Genomic DNA, 18,734 nt, shown 5'->3' with positions numbered 1-18,734 from the left:
TGAGGTCTCACAGAGCAGAGCAGAGGGGCAGGATCCTCTCTTCTCCACCTCTGGCCATGCTGCATTAGATGCAGCCCAGGCTGCCCTTGGCCTTCTGTGCTGCCAGTGCCCATTGCTGGCTCATGTCCAGCTTCTCCCCCCCCCAGCAGCCCCAAGTCCTTCTCTGCAGGGCTGCTCTCAATCTCATCATCCCCAACCTGGATTGATATCAAGGGTTGCCCCAATCTAGGTGCAGGACCTCGCACTTTGCCTTGTTGAACCTTGTGAAGTTCTCCTCTGCACACCTTTCCAGCCTGTCCAGGTCCCTCTGGATGGCAACCATCCTGTCCTTCGGACTTATCAACCACACCACTCAGCTGGGTGCCGTCTGCAGACTTGCTGTAGCTTTGGTGAAGGTATTGAACAGCACTGGTCCCAATACAGACCCTTGAGGGACAACACTTTTCACCTGTCTCCATCAGGACATCGAGCCATTGACCAATACACTTTGGATGAGGTCATCCAACTAATTCCTTACCCACTGGACAATCCACCCAAAAAATCCATATCTCTCCAGTTTCAATGTTTGGTGGCATCAAAAGGGAAAACAACACTTCAGATGAAAGAGGCGAGGGCTCAACCAGCAGTGGGGCCTCCACCAGCAGCAGCTCCAAGGTGTTCAGATGCTTCATGCACAAGGAATGTTTGTGGCCCTGCAGGCATCAGGGACACAGCATAAAAGCCTGAGCTGCTCCAGGCTCTGCATCCTCCTCTCTTGCCTCCCTTTCCACGAGGAACGAGGTAAGCCTGAGCCTGCTCCATCCCTGGCTGTGGGCTGAGCTGCTGCCACGGTGGCTGCTGAGGCTGATGCCTGGGCTAGCTTAGCTTGGCCCTGCACTGGAAGTGTGGAAGGGCTGTCACCTCTCTCCCTTTTGATAGTGGTGTCTGGGAAGGTCTGGGAAGAGGGGGGTTCTTTTGATCAGAAGGGGATCAATGTGCTCGGCTCAGGGAGCTCTGCCCACCAGAATTTGTGCTATGAGCAGAAGACATGGCCCTGGGTGATCTATGGTGGTGTCCCTGCTCACTGCAGGGGGGTTAGGCAAGCTGACTCTTGAGGGTCCCTTGCAACCCAATGCAATCTATGAAACTGTGAACGTTCCCTGGCCAAATGATGACTTCTGAGACACCAGTCCATGTGTGCTGGGAGCTTTGTGTCAATCTTCAGCTGTGCTGTTGCTCTGGGGAATGCAGGAGGAGGTCCTGGTGGAATCAGCAGCCACTTGGGCACCTCTTTGCTCCTCGTTCTTCAGATGCAGCCTGCAGGCCAGATGTGGCACCTGTTGCGTGTGCTGACAAGATCAGCTGCAGGCCCGTCCTGGACGTGGAGCTAGAAATGGAGGTGAATGGCAGCAAGGTGGTGTTGAGATCCACGTTTCCTCTCTGCTCTGTGTTTCAGCTTTGCCTCCCTCACCGAGAGATGTCTTGCTTCAGGCCCTGTCCTCCACGCTCCTGTGGCACCTGTGGCCCAACCCCGCTGGCAAGCAGCTGCAGTGAGCCCTGCTTCGCCCGCTGCGCTGACTCCACGGTGGCCATCGAGGCTTCTCCGGTGGTGGTGACCCTGCCGGGCCCCATCCTCACCTCTTTCCCTCAGAACACAGCCGTGGGATCCTCTCTGTCAGCTGCTGTGGGCAGCTCGCTCAGCACCGGGGGGGTTCCCATCTCTTCTGGCAGCTCCTTTGGTCTGGGGGGGTCAGGGCTGTGCCTGCCTGTCCCCCGCTGCAATCTCAACTGCTGAAGCTGCCTCATCCTCCCCTTTGGAAGGGGAAGGAAGAGCAGGACTCCACAGCACCAGCATGGCCACAGCCTGCAGATGGGCTGGGTGTCCTCATGCCACCTGGCAGCAGGGACCTGTGCCCACTGCTGCCCCTCGCTGCATGGCCAGCCTGGCTGTGCCTCCTCTGGCTCTGCTTTGCTCTGAGCTCCTGGAGAAAGGGCTCCTTCTCCTCTGCTTTGCTGAACCTGCTGCTGCTGCTGCTGCTGTGGGGAGGGGGCTGGAGTTAGGGACTGCTCTTGGGGGCTGGGCTTGCCAGCAGGTAGAGCAGAATGGGGAAAGGCAAGCTCTTAGTGTGGAGCTTGTCCTTGGGAATTGGGCCATTCTCTGTGCCTCCCTGAAGCCTGCAGAAGTGTTTCTTGGTTTCTGTTCTGTGCCTCTGTGTTAGTTCCCTCTCATTAAAGACTTTGTGCAGCATAGATGGAGACTCATGGTGGTTTGTGCACCTCCTCCCTCACTTGGGAAGTGCTCTGTAAGAAAGAGCACCGGCTTCTGTCCTGATCTTCCTACCAGCTGTGGACTGAGCTGTGTGGTATCCCAGATGCATTCCCCGAGGACAAGACTCTGGGAGCTGCAGCCTTACTCACTGCTGCTGAGCCTCTCAAGGACCTTGGAATGCTGGTAGCAGGCGCTCATCTTGCTGAGGGCAGGTGCCAGCTGCTGGGATTGGAGTGGAGCCCTGGAGCAGTGCCCAGGAAGTGGCTGAGAGCCTGGTGGCATCTCTTGGGCGGTGCCCACCAAGCAGGGGCATGGCACAGGTAGTTGTGGCTGAGTGGTGAAGGCGATGGACCAGAAATCCATTGGGGTTTCCCTTTGCAGGTTCAAATCCTGCCAACTACGGAGGGCAGCTCTCTTTTGGCCACCCTCCTGCAACTCTAGCACTTGGCTCCATTGCCCTCAATGCCCCTCCCAGAAGAGGGCTCGGTGGTTCCCTGACTCCCTGGAGGAAGAACAACGCTGGAGTGTCTTGGGGAGCACAGCACAGCATGGGCAGAGGCAGGACACTTCCAGCTGCATTTCTGGGCAGGGTTGAAGTCCTCAACTAGAGTGTAGCAAAGCACCAAGGTGCACAACACAGCCCTCAACTGGAGTGCAGCAAAGTAACAAGGTGCACAACGCAGCCCTCAGCTAGAGTGCAGCAAAGCAACAAGGTGCCCAACGCAGCCCTCAGCTAGAATACAGCAAAGCAATAAGATACCCAATGCAGCCCTCAGCTGGAGTGCAGCAAAGCAAAAAGGTACACAAGTCAGCCTTCAGCTAGAATGCAGCAAAGCAACAAGGTGCCCAACACGGTCCTCAGCAAGAGTGCTGCAAAGTAACAAGGTGCTCAACACAGCCCTCAGCTAGAGTGCAGCAAAGTAACAAGGTGCCCAACGCAGCCCTCAGCTAGAATACAGCAAAGCAACAAGGTGCCCAACACAGCCCTCAGCTAGAGTGCATCAAAGTAACAAGGTGCCCAACGCAGCCCTCAGGTAGAGTGCAGCAAAGCAACAAGGTGCCCAACGCAGCCCTCAGCTAGAGTGCAGCAAAGTAACAAGGTGCCCAACGCAGCCCTCAGCTAGAATACAGCAAAGCAACATGGTGCCCAACACAGTCCTCAGCAAGAGTGCAGCAAAGTAACAAGGTGCCCAACGCAGCCCTCAGCTGAAGTGCAGCAAAGCAACAAGGTGCTGCTTTCTCTGGGGTTTCCTCCACCACCTAGAGGAGAGAGTCCCCACTCAGGGTTATGGGCAGGAAAAGTGGGAGGAAGGGTAAAGCAAGGCCCTTGCAGGCACACTGACAGTGAGGTTTCTGGGGAGACATATTTGCAGCCTGTGCAAAGACCAAGACAGAGGAAGGATGCTGAGCCCTGGCAGTACCAGGGCACATCAGGCATGGTAGGGGTTTCCAGCTAAGATGTAGGTGGGAGAGAGTGGTGAAGTGGCAACATGTTGGGCTCATAACCTTGAGGTCATAGATGAAAACCATCCTCTGCAAGTGGCCTTTTGTCTCTGCTCCTCACAGCTGATGCCTCTCCCAGCAATTTTTAATATGCCCTGCCAGTGCTCTCTGAGCACTCATGGCTGTGGCCCCTTCTCAGTCCCTCTCCCCTCAGCCCCTTCTCTTATGTCTGTGTACAGAGCTCGTTGAGCTGATATCAAAGCACCATAAATAAGTAAGTAGGCAAGAGAAGGGCCAAAAAGCCTCAGGAGCATGGAGTGTGTGTCTCTAGCGTAGCGATCATGGTGCTGAGAAATCTCTCTGGGCCAGACTTGATGCTCACCACTGCAGCCATGCGAGATCTGATCGCATTTCTTCTGCCCCTGTGTGCAGCACATCTTCCCTGTATGCTGAGGAAGCTGAGGCTTGTCACCACCTGCCCTGAGCAGTTTCTCTGGCTGAGGACAGAAGCAGGCTTCTGAAGAGGGCCTGGGTGACACCACTTCCTGAGGTGGCAGGAAGAAAAGGAGAAGTGTGTTGAGCTGCGTTGTGCAAGGACCTCTGGCCTTTGTGAGCCTAAATCTCAGCCTGAGTCCTGGCATTTCATACTGCTACTGCTCTGTGATTGGCTGACAGGCATTTCTTGACTGTGTTTGGCTCTGAGAAGCTACCAACCCTACCCACAGACCCAGAAACACATCAGGTAAGGAAGCCCCTGCTCACTAAGTACAAGGAAGAGGCAACTTTTGACAGCATCGTTCTCCGTTGGTTCTCATAGTTCTTTGTGATTGGCTTATGGCCATCACTGCAGCCCCTTTGCTGTTTATACTGGGACTGTCACTGCAGCACCCCCTCTCCCCTCTGATACCAATATCTAGCCACAAAGAGCCAATGTAGTGCCCCCTGGGAACACCGGCTTGGCCCTGCTCCTTGGCTGGAATAGCACCAGACTTGTCCTTCTCCTGGCCTGTAGCTGGGAAATTTGAGAATGAGCTGCCTGAGAAGAAGGAAGAAACACCTACCTTGCCCGGCCACCTCTACACTCTAGTTGAGGACTTCAACCCTGCCCAGAAATGCAGCTGGAAGTGTCCTGCCTCTGCCCATGCTGTGCTGTGCTCCCCAAGACACTCCAGCGTTGTTCTTCCTCCAGGGAGTCAGGGAACCACCGAGCCCTCTTCTGGGAGGGGCATTGAGGGCAATGGAGCCAAGTGCTAGAGTTGCAGGAGGGTGGCCAAAAGAGAGCTGCCCTCCGTAGTTGGCAGGATTTGAACCTGCAAAGGGAAACCCCAATGGATTTCTGGTCCATCGCCTTCACCACTCAGCCACAACTACCTGTGCCATGCCCCTGCTTGGTGGGCACCGCCCAAGAGATGCCACCAGGCTCTCAGCCACTTCCTGGGCACTGCTCCAGGGCTCCACTCCAATCCCAGCAGCTGGCACCTGCCCTCAGCAAGATGAGCGCCTGCTACCAGCATTCCAAGGTCCTTGAGAGGCTCAGCAGCAGTGAGTAAGGCTGCAGCTCCCAGAGTCTTGTCCTCGGGGAATGCATCTGGGATACCACACAGCTCAGTCCACAGCTGGTAGGAAGATCAGGACAGAAGCCGGTGCTCTTTCTTACAGAGCACTTCCCAAGTGAGGGAGGAGGTGCACAAACCACCATGAGTCTCCATCTATGCTGCACAAAGTCTTTAATGAGAGGGAACTAACACAGAGGCACAGAACAGAAACCAAGAAACACTTCTGCAGGCTTCAGGGAGGCACAGAGAATGGCCCAATTCCCAAGGACAAGCTCCACACTAAGAGCTTGCCTTTCCCCATTCTGCTCTACCTGCTGGCAAGCCCAGCCCCCAAGAGCAGTCCCTAACTCCAGCCCCCTCCCCACAGCAGCAGCAGCAGCAGCAGGTTCAGCAAAGCAGAGGAGAAGGAGCCCTTTCTCCAGGAGCTCAGAGCAAAGCAGAGCCAGAGGAGGCACAGCCAGGCTGGCCATGCAGCGAGGGGCAGCAGTGGGCACAGGTCCCTGCTGCCAGGTGGCATGAGGACACCCAGCCCATCTGCAGGCTGTGGCCATGCTGGTGCTGTGGAGTCCTGCTCTTCCTTCCCCTTCCAAAGGGGAGGATGAGGCAGCTTCAGCAGTTGAGATTGCAGCGGGGGACAGGCAGGCACAGCCCTGACCCCCCCAGACCAAAGGAGCTGCCAGAAGAGATGGGAACCCCCCCGGTGCTGAGCGAGCTGCCCACAGCAGCTGACAGAGAGGATCCCACGGCTGTGTTCTGAGGGAAAGAGGTGAGGATGGGGCCCGGCAGGGTCACCACCACCGGAGAAGCCTCGATGGCCACCGTGGAGTCAGCGCAGCGGGCGAAGCAGGGCTCACTGCAGCTGCTTGCCAGCGGGGTTGGGCCACAGGTGCCACAGGAGCGTGGAGGACAGGGCCTGAAGCAAGACATCTCTCGGTGAGGGAGGCAAAGCTGAAACACAGAGCAGAGAGGAAACGTGGATCTCAACACCACCTTGCTGCCATTCACCTCCATTTCTAGCTCCACGTCCAGGACGGGCCTGCAGCTGATCTTGTCAGCACACGCAACAGGTGCCACATCTGGCCTGCAGGCTGCATCTGAAGAACGAGGAGCAAAGAGGTGCCCAAGTGGCTGCTGATTCCACCAGGACCTCCTCCTGCATTCCCCAGAGCAACAGCACAGCTGAAGATTGACACAAAGCTCCCAGCACACATGGACTGGTGTCTCAGAAGTCATCATTTGGCCAGGGAACGTTCACAGTTTCATAGATTGCATTGGGTTGCAAGGGACCCTCAAGAGTCAGCTTGCCTAACCCCCCTGCAGTGAGCAGGGACACCACCATAGATCACCCAGGGCCATGTCTTCTGCTCATAGCACAAATTCTGGTGGGCAGAGCTCCCTGAGCCGAGCACATTGATCCCCTTCTGATCAAAAGAACCCCCCTCTTCCCAGACCTTCCCAGACACCACTATCAAAAGGGAGAGAGGTGACAGCCCTTCCACACTTCCAGTGCAGGGCCAAGCTAAGCTAGCCCAGGCATCAGCCTCAGCAGCCACCGTGGCAGCAGCTCAGCCCACAGCCAGGGATGGAGCAGGCTCAGGCTTACCTCGTTCCTCGTGGAAAGGGAGGCAAGAGAGGAGGATGCAGAGCCTGGAGCAGCTCAGGCTTTTATGCTGTGTCCCTGATGCCTGCAGGGCCACAAACATTCCTTGTGCATGAAGCATCTGAACACCTTGGAGCTGCTGCTGGTGGAGGCCCCACTGCTGGTTGAGCCCTCGCCTCTTTCATCTGAAGTGTTGTTTTCCCTTTTGATGCCACCAAACATTGAAACTGGAGAGATATGGATTTTTTGGGTGGATTGTCCAGTGGGTAAGGAATTAGTTGGATGACCTCATCCAAAGTGTATTGGTCAATGGCTCGATGTCCTGATGGAGACAGGTGAAAAGTGTTGTCCCTCAAGGGTCTGTATTGGGACCAGTGCTGTTCAATACCTTCACCAAAGCTACAGCAAGTCTGCAGATGGCACCCAGCTGAGTGGTGTGGTTGATAAGTCCGAAGGACAGGATGGTTGCCATCCAGAGGGACCTGGACAGGCTGGAAAGGTGTGCAGAGGAGAACTTCACAAGGTTCAACAAGGCAAAGTGCGAGGTCCTGCACCTAGATTGGGGCAACCCTTGATATCAATCCAGGTTGGGGATGATGAGATTGAGAGCAGCCCTGCAGAGAAGGACTTGGGGCTGCTGGGGGGGGGAGAAGCTGGACATGAGCCAGCAATGGGCACTGGCAGCACAGAAGGCCAAGGGCAGCCTGGGCTGCATCTAATGCAGCATGGCCAGAGGTGGAGAAGAGAGGATCCTGCCCCTCTGCTCTGCTCTGTGAGACCTCACCTGCAGTGTTGTGTCCAGCTGTGGAGCCCTCAACACAAGAGAGACATGGACCTGATGGAGCAGGTCCAGAGGAGGCCACCAAGATGATCAGAGGGCTGGAGCAGCTCTGCTATGAAGACAGGATGAAAGAATTGGGTCTGTTTATCCTGGAGAAGGCTCCAGAGCAGACCTGTTACAGATAAGGGGGGAAAAGGTGAGAAATTTATAATGACATATTTATTTATTCATAAATTGGGTCCTGTCCCTCGTAATGTGACCTAAAGGTTATAAAGGCTCATCAGTGTGGCTGAGGGTTGTCTTCACAATAGGAATGGTTACAAATAGTTTGAGAATAGTATTTGGAAAAGACAGATCCAGAAGTAGCAGTAGAATCATAGAATCAGTCTGGGTTGGAAGGGACCCCAAGGATCATCCAGTTCCAACCCCCCTTGCCATGGGCAAGGACATCTCACACTAGATCAGGCTGGCCAGAGCCTCATCCAGCCTGGCCTGAAACACCTCCAGGGATGGGGCCTCAACCACCTGCCTGGGCAACCCATTCCAGGCTCTCACCACTCTCATGGTGAAGAACTTCTTCCCTACATTCAGCCTGAATCTCCCCACTTGCAGCTTTGTTCCATTCCCCCTAGTCCTGTCACTACCTGATATCCTAAAAAGTCCCTCCCCAGCTTTCTTGTAGCCCCCTTCAGATACTGGAAGGCCACAATAATCTCACCTCGGAGCCTTCCTTCTCTTCCCCAGACCGAACAGCCCCAACTCTTTCAGTCTCTCCTCATAGCAGAGCAGCTCCAGCCCTCTGCTCATCCTCGTGACCCTTCTCTGGACACCTTCCAGCATGTCCAGATCCCTCTTGTAACAGAGGCTCCAGAACTGGATGCAGTACTCCAGGTGGAGTCTCACCAGAGCGGAGTAGAGGGGGAGAATCACCTCCCTCGACCTGCTGGCCACACTTCTCCTGATGCAGCCCAGGCTCTGGTTGGCTTTTTGGGCTGCAAGTGCACACTGCTGACTCATGTTGAGCTTCTCATCTTACCATCACCCCCAAGTCCCTCTCCTCAGGGCTGCTCTCCTGCCAGTCACTGGAAAAGACAGATCCAGAAGTAGCAGTAATAACCCACGTACGAAAGGGAGGAACTTCCCAGGAACTTAGGAGTATATCGAATTCTCACAAGGCTGTTTGCTGATTGTGGGAGCTCATCTTTCCATTCCTTTTTTGTCAGAGAACTCTCCTGAACTGCTAAGGCTGCTTTAGTCCACGTGTGTGATGGGGGCGAGACCTGAGAGAAAGAGCTCACTCGCTCCACAACTGACCTGTTTATATGCAACCAAGTCTGATTTTTGTCACATGTCGCCAGGAGAGCATTTCCAAAGCCCAGGCAATAGAAGTGGGTGGCAGGAACAGCTAAAGATCTGTCCTTTGCCCAGACTTGCCCCAGCACGGGATCTGTGTCTTACAGTGCCTGGCAGGGCAGGTGGCTTGGGGGAAGGGTTCATATGAGTCTACTGACCCACAGCCCTGGGTGGGGGGAGGTGTCTCCCCCTGGCTCCCTCTATCCAAGCTTCTCTGCTTCCCCCAATCTTGGCTTCCCAGGTCAGGGAGGGGCTTTGGATTGTACTGCCACAAGACCTCAGAGCTGCATTTCAATACCTGAAGGGGACCTACAAGAAGGCTGGGCAGGGACTGTTCAGAAGCACCTATGGGGATAGGCTGAGGGGCAGTGGTTTGAAACTGGAGCAGGGCAGAACTGGGTTGGACATCAGGAGGGAGTTCTGCTCAGTGAGGCTGGGGAGACACTGGAACAGGCTGCCCAGGGAGGTAGTTGAGGCCCCATCCCTGGAGACGTTCAAGCTCAACCTGGATGTGTCCCTGGGCAGCCTGCTCCAGCTGGAGGTGTCCCTGCTGAGTGCAGGGGGGCTGGACAAGGTGACCTTTGAGGGTCCCTTCCCACCTGATGCAGTCTGTGAATCTGAGTGTCATCTGTGCCCCACCTTCATAAGGGCAGTTTATGGTACTGGAGCAGAGCTTCGCAGGGGGGGTTGCATCACGTTGATTGCCTTTGTCACTTACTCAGGTAACAAGCAGATGTCAGAGAGCATGCACGGACCCCAAGTAGGTGTAGCAGGAATCCCTTTGTTGGCATCGAACAAGCAGTTTATGTAGGAAAAATGGAGCAGGCTAAACAATAACCTGACATGTTTTCACCCCTGCTGCTAATTGAGTTTCTTCTTTGATGTGTAGCTGTCCATTGTTGTCATCTTCCCATATCAGGTTGAGCTGATTTTGCATGTGGGTAAATGTCCTGTCTCACACTTCAAGTTGTTTACTGCAGTCAGCTCCTCATATCATCAGGTCATTCTTCTATTATCAGCAGCCTGCTGTTCTTTCTTGTTCTGAAGCCTTTCATAGATACTTTCTGTTGTCCCACAAGCAGACTCCTGTGTCGTGAACATTCACATCTGGGCAGAGAACGACCAAGTGAAACATGTGCTATGTGTGCATGAGCCTTACCAGCCACAGCAGAAGCACGTTGAGTGCAGGTGTGCATGAGGTCCTCAGACCCTTCAAATGTCCACACACAATACAGCTGGAGTGATCACTAACACCCACTAATGACTCACAAGCTGCACTAAGGCTAGTGCCAGGTGTGTCAGCAGGAAAAGAAAGGAGAGGGGCACAGTGCAGCCCTCGCAGGGCTGCCCAAGAGGCAGTGATCTCTCTATCTGGTTCATAACCAGACGTGGCAAGGCCCAGGGCTTCCTGAGGTACCTGGGAAGTTTGGTCTGCTCAGAGCGGGAAGTTGTCGTCCTAAAGGATTTCCAGAACTCCTTCTAATCTTCATTCTTCAGGAGAGCACTGAGGCAGCCACGAGAAGGCAGTGCCGTGGCTAGACAGCAGCAGCATAAGGCGGCAGAGCAGCCCCAGGTGCTTCAGGAATGGGGCTGACACGTGTGGAAATGCCCTGGAAGAAAGCAGCATTGTGGCAGGAATGAGGCTGTGAGCTCTGGTATCCCTGGCACGCTTGAGGCCAGGCCACCACGGCCATTGAAGTCCACAGCAGCAGTGACACTCAATGTTTGCCTGCAGCTCAGGGTTTTTCCCGACTCTTCCACATCACGATGACTCCCAGGTGCTCTGGGAGATTGATTTGATGTCCCTTTGAAATGGGAACTTCCATAATGAAGCTCATCCTTGACCCAGCAAAAAGAGCCAGGAGCTTTTGGCTGCCTGCCCTGTGCCTCTGGCCTCTGGACTCTGGGCTGACCTTGCTGATCCAAACAGGGCAGTTTGGGGGTGGGTCTCTGCCAGGGAAGGACACAGGCAGCTCTTTGATCACTCTCCCACATGCTGACTTACTCTTTTCCATCATCTTCTCCCTTCCCTACCTGAGCATGTTTGCCTGGCCTTCAGGGTTTTCCCAACTCTTCCATGTCGCAATAACTCTCACATGCTCTGGGAGACTGATCTGATGTCCCTCTGTAATTGGAAGCGCATGGACTGGGCCATCCCATCCCTGTCCCAGGAAAAAAGGGCCATGAGCTTTTGTCTGTGCCTCTCCCCTAGACCAGGCCACCCAGGTGTCTGGGTTCAACTTTCTGAGCAAACCAGGTCAATCTGGGTGTGGGCCTCCTTCAGAGAGGGACAGGGGCATCTCTGATCACAAAACCTGATCCATGGTAGAGCCTGGTGAATGTAGGCAAGGTCCTTGTGGCAAACACTTCTACCTGCAAAGGGCTTCCCTCCAGCCTACAACAGACTCCTTGTGCTGAGCACATGCACAGAGGGCTGCATTGTTCTGCATCAGGAGATGGTGCAGTCTTGACCTCTTGGTTGATGAGGACTGGGTCAGAGATCATCTGGGCAAACTGAACACTCACATATCCTTGGGCCCTGGAAGTGGCTGGGAGCAGGGCCCATCTCCTGGGCAGTGCCCACCAGGCAGGAGCCTGGCACCGGTAGTTGTGGCCGAGTGGTGAAGGCGATGGACTAGAAATCCATTGGGGTTTCCCCGCGCAGGTTCGAATCCTGCCAACTACGGGGGGCAGCTGTCTTTTGGCCACCCTGCTGCAGCTCTGGGAATCAGCTCCAAAGTCCCTCCAGCTGCACAGGGCACCCAGGGTCTCAGCAAAACCTCCTGGTCCGTCCTGCTTGCTCTTTCTTCCCCCGGGAAGTCCTTCTCCCAGTTTATCTGCTTGGTGAGTTGGACAAAGAGAAAGAGCCAAGGAAGTAGTCCACTTTTGTTGGTTGTTGAGCAGAACTTAACAGCTTGACTTCAGCATGCATTCCAGGCAGCACATCCCCTAATGTCTTCCCTGCACCCAAAACTATAGCTGCTTATCTGCAAAGACAGCCTGCGCACCATGGTCCTTTGTGCTGACAAACAACCAAAGACACCTCATGGGCAGCACTCACAGATTCCCCTCACCTTTGGTCTCCCAAAGGAAGAGTGCTGTGGAGTAACAGGTAAGTGGGGGGAAGACAAGGAGTCAGAGCTAACTGCAAGCTACAGAAGAAGTCTATCTGTCCATTGAGGGCCTTTATTGCTAATGATGAAGAGAAGATCTGAGATCTCGCTTGGGGTGTTGCTGGTCTGCTCTTTGAGCCCTCCCTAGCTCCTGCACACACGGTCAGCTTTTCCCAGGGGGCTTTCCCAAATGTAGCTTAATGGGAGATGATGATTTTTTGTGTTCTCTTCATACAAATGCTAAAGAGCCCTTGGGGGTGACTATGACATCAGGACATCATCCTCTGCTCTCACAGACATCAGTTATCATCAGTTATCTCTCACAGTCCCTGAGAGAAAGAAGGGCTGCTGGTAGCCCTCCTGGTTGGTGAGGCATCTTAATGAAAAGAGAAATCCTATGGGGCACATGCAGAGAGAGCCCAGAGAAAGAGCACGAAGGAGAGAAGAGAGAAGTCTATTGCTGGTGCAGGTTGTGTTCCCTACAGGAGTACCACTAAGCTGTGGCAGAAGCAGCACAAGCAAAGAAGATCAAAGAAGAGGTTGGCAGCATGGATGAAGAAGGAAAGGGGCAGTGAAAGGAGGACCTGAAGCTGATACGGGGATCTCTTGATCTGCAGTCAAATTCTCTGCCTTCAGCAGTAGCTCCTGCAACAGGAAGGCTGCAGCCACACTCTTCAAGGCACATCTACACTCACATCCCAGCCTTCTGAACAGCCTTCAAATACCTCAGTGGTAAAAGGAAGACCAGGGAAAATGTGGGCCCATTGCTGAATGAGGTGGGTGCCCTGGTGACAGAGGGCGCAGAGTTACCGAAGGGCTTCTCTGCTTCAGCCTTTACTGATATGGCCAGCCCCCAGGAATCCCAGTCCCTGGAGGCAAGAGAGAAAGTCTGGAGGATGGAAGGCTCTCTCTTGGTTGACAAGGACCAGGTCAGAGATCATCTGGGCAAACTGAACACTCACAAATCCGTGGACCCTGATGGGGTGCACCCATGAGTGCTGAGGGAACTGGCTGATGGTGTTGCTGTACCACTCTCCATCATTCTTGAATGACTGGGAGAGGTGCCTGAGGATTGGAAGAAAGCAAATGTCCCTGCAGTCTTCAAAAAGGGCAAGAAGGAGGACCCAGGGAAATACAGCCACTCGGCCTCACCTCCATTTCTCCAAAGGGCATGGAGCAGCTCATTCTGGAGGTCATCTCTAAGCACATGGAAGAAACGAAGGTTATCAGGAGTGGTCAGCATGGATTCACCAAGAGGAAATCACTCTTGACTGATCCGGTACCTTTCTATGATGGGGTGACCAGCTGGGCAGATGAAGGAAGAGCAGTGGATGCTGTGTACCTCGAGTTTAGCAAGGCTTTTGACACCAGCTGCCATAACACCCTCATAGGCAAGCTCAGGAAGTGTGGGATAGAAGAGTGGATGGTGAGATGGATCGAGAGCTGCCAGTTCAAGAGAACTCAGAGGGCTGTGATCAGTGGTGCAGAGTCCAAGCTGGAGGCCTGTGGCCAATGGTGTTCCCCAGGGGTAAGTACTGGATCCAGCCTTGTTCAACACCTTCATCAATGGCCTGAATGAGGGGACGGAGTCTACTTTCAGCCAGTTTGCTGATGATGATATCAGACTGGAAGGATTGCCTGGCACACCAGAAGGCTGTGCTGCCATTCAGCAAGATCTGGACAGACAGGAGGGTTGGGTGGAGAGAAATCTAATGACACTCAGCAAGGACAAGTGTAGAGTCCTACACCTGGGCGAGAATAACCCCCTGCACCAGTACAGGTTAAGGGTTGGGGGTTGACCTGCTGGAAAGCATCTCCATGGAGAAGGACCTTGGAGTCTTGGTGGGCAGTAAATTGACCATGAGAGAGCAATGTGCCCTTGTGCCCAAGGTGGCAAATAGCATCCTAGGGTTCGTTAAGAAGAGTGTGGCTGGCAGGTCAAGGGAGCTTCTGCTCCCTGTCTGCTCTGCCCTAGTGAAGCATCACCTGGAGTATTGTGTCCAGTTCTAGGCACCCCAGTTCGCAGACTGTTAGGGGTTGAAAGGGACCTCTGGAGATCACTGGGTCCAACCCTCAAGAGCGACAGGGAACTGCTGGAGAGAGACTCCAATGAAGAGCTATGAGGATGGTTAAGGGAACAGAACATCTCTCTTCGGAGGAAAGGCTGAGAGACCTGGTGCTGTTTAGCCTGGAGAAGAGCAGCCTGAGAGGGGACCTGAGCAGTGTTTACAAATACCTTCAGGGTGTCAAGAAGATTGGGCCAGTCTCCTTCCAGTGGTGCCCAGTGATAGGATGTGGGGCAATGGATAGAAACTGGAGCACAGGAAGTTCCACCACAACATGAGGAAATTCTTCTTTACTTTGAGGGTGACAGAGCCCTGGAGCAGGCTGCCCAGAGAGGCTGTGGAGAGTCCTTCTCTGGAGACTTTCAAAATGTGCCTGGGTGTGTTCCTGTGTGTCCCACCTTAGGTGAACACGCTTTGGCAGGAGGATTGAACTAGATGATCTCCAGAGATCCTTTCCAACCCATAATGTTCTGTGATTCTTTATCTCAGTTTTGCTTTTGTACCCTCCTGTTTCTTAACTGCCAGCTCTGGCATGTGGATGAGAGAAGAAACCATCAGAGAGAGCACAAACACACAGGGCTCAGCACTGCCACCTCATCCTTGCAACCTGAAGCCATTTCCTCTTGTCATATCACTTGTTATTAGGGAGGAGAGATCAACACCCACCTCACTCCAGCTTCCTTTCAGGGAGCTGTAGAGAGCACTAAGGTCTTCCCTCAGCCTCCTTTTTCCACAGTGTGAGAACTGTCTCCAGTAGTGAACCCTGGGGAACACCACTTGTGAGCAGCCAGCAACTGGGTTTAACTCCGTTCACCACCACTTCTTGGGCCTGGCCATCCAGCCACCTTTTAACCCAGTGAAGCCTCCACCCATCCAAGCCATGAGCAGTTTCTGCAGAAGGATGCTGTGGGAGATAGTTTCAAAGGCTTTACTGAAGTCCAGGTAAACAACACCCACAGCCTTTCCCTCATCCACTGAGCAGGTCACCTTGTTGTAGAAGGGGATCAGGTTTGTCAAGCAGGTCCTGCCCTTCAGGAACCCCTGCTGACTGGGTCTGATCCCTGGTTGCCTTGCACACGCTGCTTAATGGCCCTCAAGGTGATCTGCTCCATGACCTTCCCAGTCACCAAGGTGTGGCAGTTTAGGCTGGGTGCCCCCTGCCACTGCCGCATGAGATACACCTCTGGTGTCCTGGGTGCCCACCCACAGGGGTGGACACAGGAAACGACGTATTTCTACCCATAAGTCCTGCACCCTATAAGGCCATCTGCAAAGTCATTCTCTTCCTCTTTCTTCCCTCTCTGCTCCCACGGGAGATGTCCTCTCTTATCGGGTAATGCCGGGGGAGTATCCTCAAGGCCTCTTAGGCCTGTCTAGGCCTAATGCCAGGAGGAGAATGGAGGGGGGGGCAGTCTCAGACCTGGCCAGCCTGAGACTTGCCTAGCAGCGGGAGGGGGAAGAAAGAGCCCTGGGGGGTTTGGGTTTACCCTCAGGTGGGAAGAAGGGAAGGATTGGGAAGCTTTTGGGAATTCTGTGAGGGGTTCTGTACGCTTTGGGATACTCTTTGTCACTATGCTTTGTAGTTTGTAGTTTTTTTTTGAAGCTTCACCAATTGCTTTTCCATTTAAACTTTCCATCACTCTCCAATCCGTTTGTGTGAGTCTCATTCTTTTGTCCCTTTCGGGGCAAGAGACGATCTGTCTGGCCCCAAACCAGCACACAAGGTCAGACTGACAGCTCTGTAGTTCCCCAGATTCTCCTTTCAGCCCTTCTTGTAGATGGGTGTCACGTTTGCCAATCCATGGCCACCTGGAAACTACAAGTTGAGGGAAACTTTCCACCACAATCTGGATATGGCTGTGGGGCCCAAAAGAGGGAAGGATGCAACTCAGAGGCTCTCCAGTTCAGGGATGAGAGGTCAAGGGAGATCCGTGGTGATTAATGAGAGAGAAGAGTTGTCCCGGTTTGCAAAAAGGGTAAAGGAGATTTTCTGGGGAACCATGGAGAAGTGATGATAAACTGGAGAAAGTTCAGCAGATGATTCTTAGGTTAGTCGTGGGATGGAGGCTCTGGCCTTGTGAGAAGAGGCTGAGGACCCCTGGCTTTCATAAATGGGAGAAAAAAAGTCTTGGTGGGGATCTAATAGGAGCCTCCCAGTGCCTACAAGAAGGTTACTGCCACAGCTGGAGCACGGCACCTGTGGTCAAAAACAGAACAGGCAATGTGTGGTTGGATACAGGAACAAATGCTTTGACTCCTTGGGTGGGTCTAATTATGAAAAGTTCCTTGCTTTTCCTTCAACCTCACCAACAGGCTCTGTCAGTTCAGCCTACTAGGAACCTTCCTGGGATATCTCACAAAATCTAAGGCTGGTGAGAGGAACCCAGGCTGCCTCGGCCGGGAGCTGTCACCTCAGGGTCACAGAGATCTGAAGACCTACCCTGAACTAGCTCTCACTGGCTGAGAACTCCATAGTGATGATGAATCTATAGGAGATTTATCTTTCAAAAAAACCTCAGGCAGATAACCATGGCCAGAATTGCAGCTGGCAGGAATCTAGCCTGAAAACCTTCCAGCTGCATGGGACACTGCTTTACAGAAATGAGGAATCTGCTCTTCAGTGAGTGGAGGCTTCCTTGCCTAATGTGCTTCTGGGTCCACAGGTAGGGTTGGCTGGTCCTGCGGGCAGATGTGTATGATGCAGTCCAGAAATGGCTGTCAGCGGTCACAGAGCAGCACGACAAGATCTTGGCTGTGATGTTTAATAAGAGACAACCTTGCCCCCATGCCTGTAGGGGAAGGCACACCCTGGTCAGATGGACTTGCATGTACATGGGAAGGGGCAGCTGGCACTGCCATCACTCACAACAGTGGCAGGAAGAGGGGGGAGACTTGAAGGGAAACGGTGCACCCAGCTGCCTGCTCAGCATGTCCAGCACAAGGGACCTGTCTGCAGAAGTGGAGGGCAGGGCACCTGTCACTGCTTCTGAGCAGAAATAAATCATATAAACAATTGCCTCATGCTGGAGCACCAAAATATGAATTGTTACAGTGTGAGAGCTGAAATCCCCCTCCCACACCGACAGAACCAGGCTAGCTCATGCTGGAAGCAAATGAAAGCTGTATTTACAGGCAAAACTACAATCTATGATGAAATGCAATGAATATGTACAAATATACACGATTCACAACATTTACAAATATGTACAATCAACAGGGAAAAAAAAAACCCACAACAAAACCCTTCTGGCCCCCAGAAAGGGCTGTGCTTCTTTCCCAGTGGACCCCGCCCCGAGCAGGCAAGAGAGGGAAGAGAGTCAAGAAGCAGAGAGGCTGTTAGACTTAGCTTGTCAAGGTCAGTATGTTCTCTTCAGTCAGGCGAGAGAAGAAGCAGGCAGGCTGAGAGAAGACGGACTGTGAGACTGCCCAACTGCCTGTATTTTGTTTTGAGTAGTGATTCTTAAACGTTTCTATCTCTCCAATGGAAGTGTTTAGAATAATCAGTATTTGCTTTCTTACACCCAATAGTGATTTATTTACATCCTTTCACTTTCTCTGCTCGAACTTTGGAGAAGAAAAGTTAAAAACAGCCTTAAAACCATCACAGTCAGGGTAAAAGGTCTCCCTCTGCTATTGACTACAGTTAACTGCAGTGGTCAGCCATGTGCAAGTGACTGGATTTCTGCTGAGGGATTTGTTGTGGGGAACAGGGATATGACCCACTCAGGGGCCAGCTGTGATGGGGATTCACTGACTCACATTATCACCCACCAACAGCAGTAGCTGCACAGGGCAGATGTTACCCAGGAACAGGTAATGAGTGGAGTCCTGTGGCAGGAAAATTTGCAGCTAGCCCAGGATCCAGGACACAGAGTAAAGAACTACAAGAGCAAATCTCTACTGCTGTGCATGGATGCCCTCTCCGGCCCGGAGCACATGGAATTCAGGTTTAAATGCGGTGCTTGTACCCTTCCAAAGTTCAGGTACCACACACTGGACTGATCACTAAGACCCACACTACTCATGAATTGCAGCAATCCTGATGGCAGCCAGTTTTCTGTGGCTAGAAATGACAGGGGATGGGGTGAGACCCTGGAAGAGCTGCCCAAGACATGGAGACTTCTGAGACAGTGACAGTATTCAGAATTGGATGTGATAAGATCTAGAGGCTACTAGGAGTAACTCGGTCAAGAAAACCTTCAGAGGTCCCTTCCAGCCTTGATTGTTCTCAGGTGCATTGAGTCTGCTGGGCAGCCACAGGAAGCAGATGCCGTGGAACATGGCAGCAGTGTAAGATCACACAGAAGCCCCAGCTGATGCAGGAACAGTGAGACTGCTGTCAGAGGTAAAGGAAGGCAATGTCTTGGGTAGACAGCAGCAGCATAAGTTTGCCCAGTGGCTTCAGGAATGGTGCTAAACTGTGTGGAAATCGCCTTTGATAAAGCAACATTTGGGTCTCATGAGGTTATGAGCTTTGGTATCCCTGGCACACATGAGGCTGGGTCCATTCAATTCCACTAATATTTCCCTGCAGCTCAGGGCTTTCCCTGACTCTTCCACAGCATGATGACTCC

General features: G+C 53.3%; 1 protein-coding gene and 3 non-coding genes across 4 annotated transcripts; 3 read left to right on the top strand and 1 right to left on the bottom strand.

Moving 5' to 3' along the window:
* Positions 1-1,456: 1,456 nt before the first annotated feature.
* On the top strand, positions 1,457-1,774 carry LOC128980461 (beta-keratin-related protein-like). Its single transcript, XM_054398935.1, has one exon. It carries the CDS (start codon positions 1,457-1,459, stop codon positions 1,772-1,774), a length of 318 nt encoding a protein of 105 aa, XP_054254910.1.
* Positions 1,775-2,568: 794 nt separating this feature from the next.
* On the top strand, positions 2,569-2,650 carry TRNAS-AGA (transfer RNA serine (anticodon AGA)). The gene has a single exon. It is a non-coding gene; the product is annotated as a tRNA-Ser (tRNA).
* A 2,330-nt stretch (positions 2,651-4,980) lies between these two features.
* TRNAS-AGA (transfer RNA serine (anticodon AGA)) lies at positions 4,981-5,062 on the bottom strand. The gene has a single exon. It is a non-coding gene; the product is annotated as a tRNA-Ser (tRNA).
* Positions 5,063-11,585: 6,523 nt separating this feature from the next.
* TRNAS-AGA (transfer RNA serine (anticodon AGA)) lies at positions 11,586-11,667 on the top strand. Its single transcript has one exon. It is a non-coding gene; the product is annotated as a tRNA-Ser (tRNA).
* The last annotated feature ends 7,067 nt before the right edge of the window (positions 11,668-18,734 follow it).

Source organism: Indicator indicator, unplaced genomic scaffold (assembly GCF_027791375.1).
Source record: "Indicator indicator isolate 239-I01 unplaced genomic scaffold, UM_Iind_1.1 iindUn_scaffold_204, whole genome shotgun sequence".
Lineage (NCBI taxonomy): Eukaryota > Metazoa > Chordata > Aves > Piciformes > Indicatoridae > Indicator > Indicator indicator.
The sequence above is the reverse complement of the archived record's forward strand: the minus strand, read 5'-3'. Positions and strand labels throughout refer to the sequence as shown.

Bases quoted from the DNA above. Each gene is read 5' to 3' on its own strand.
- LOC128980461 (XM_054398935.1), top strand. From the start codon at position 1,457: ATGTCTTGCTTCAGGCCCTGTCCTCCACGCTCCTGTGGCACCTGTGGC.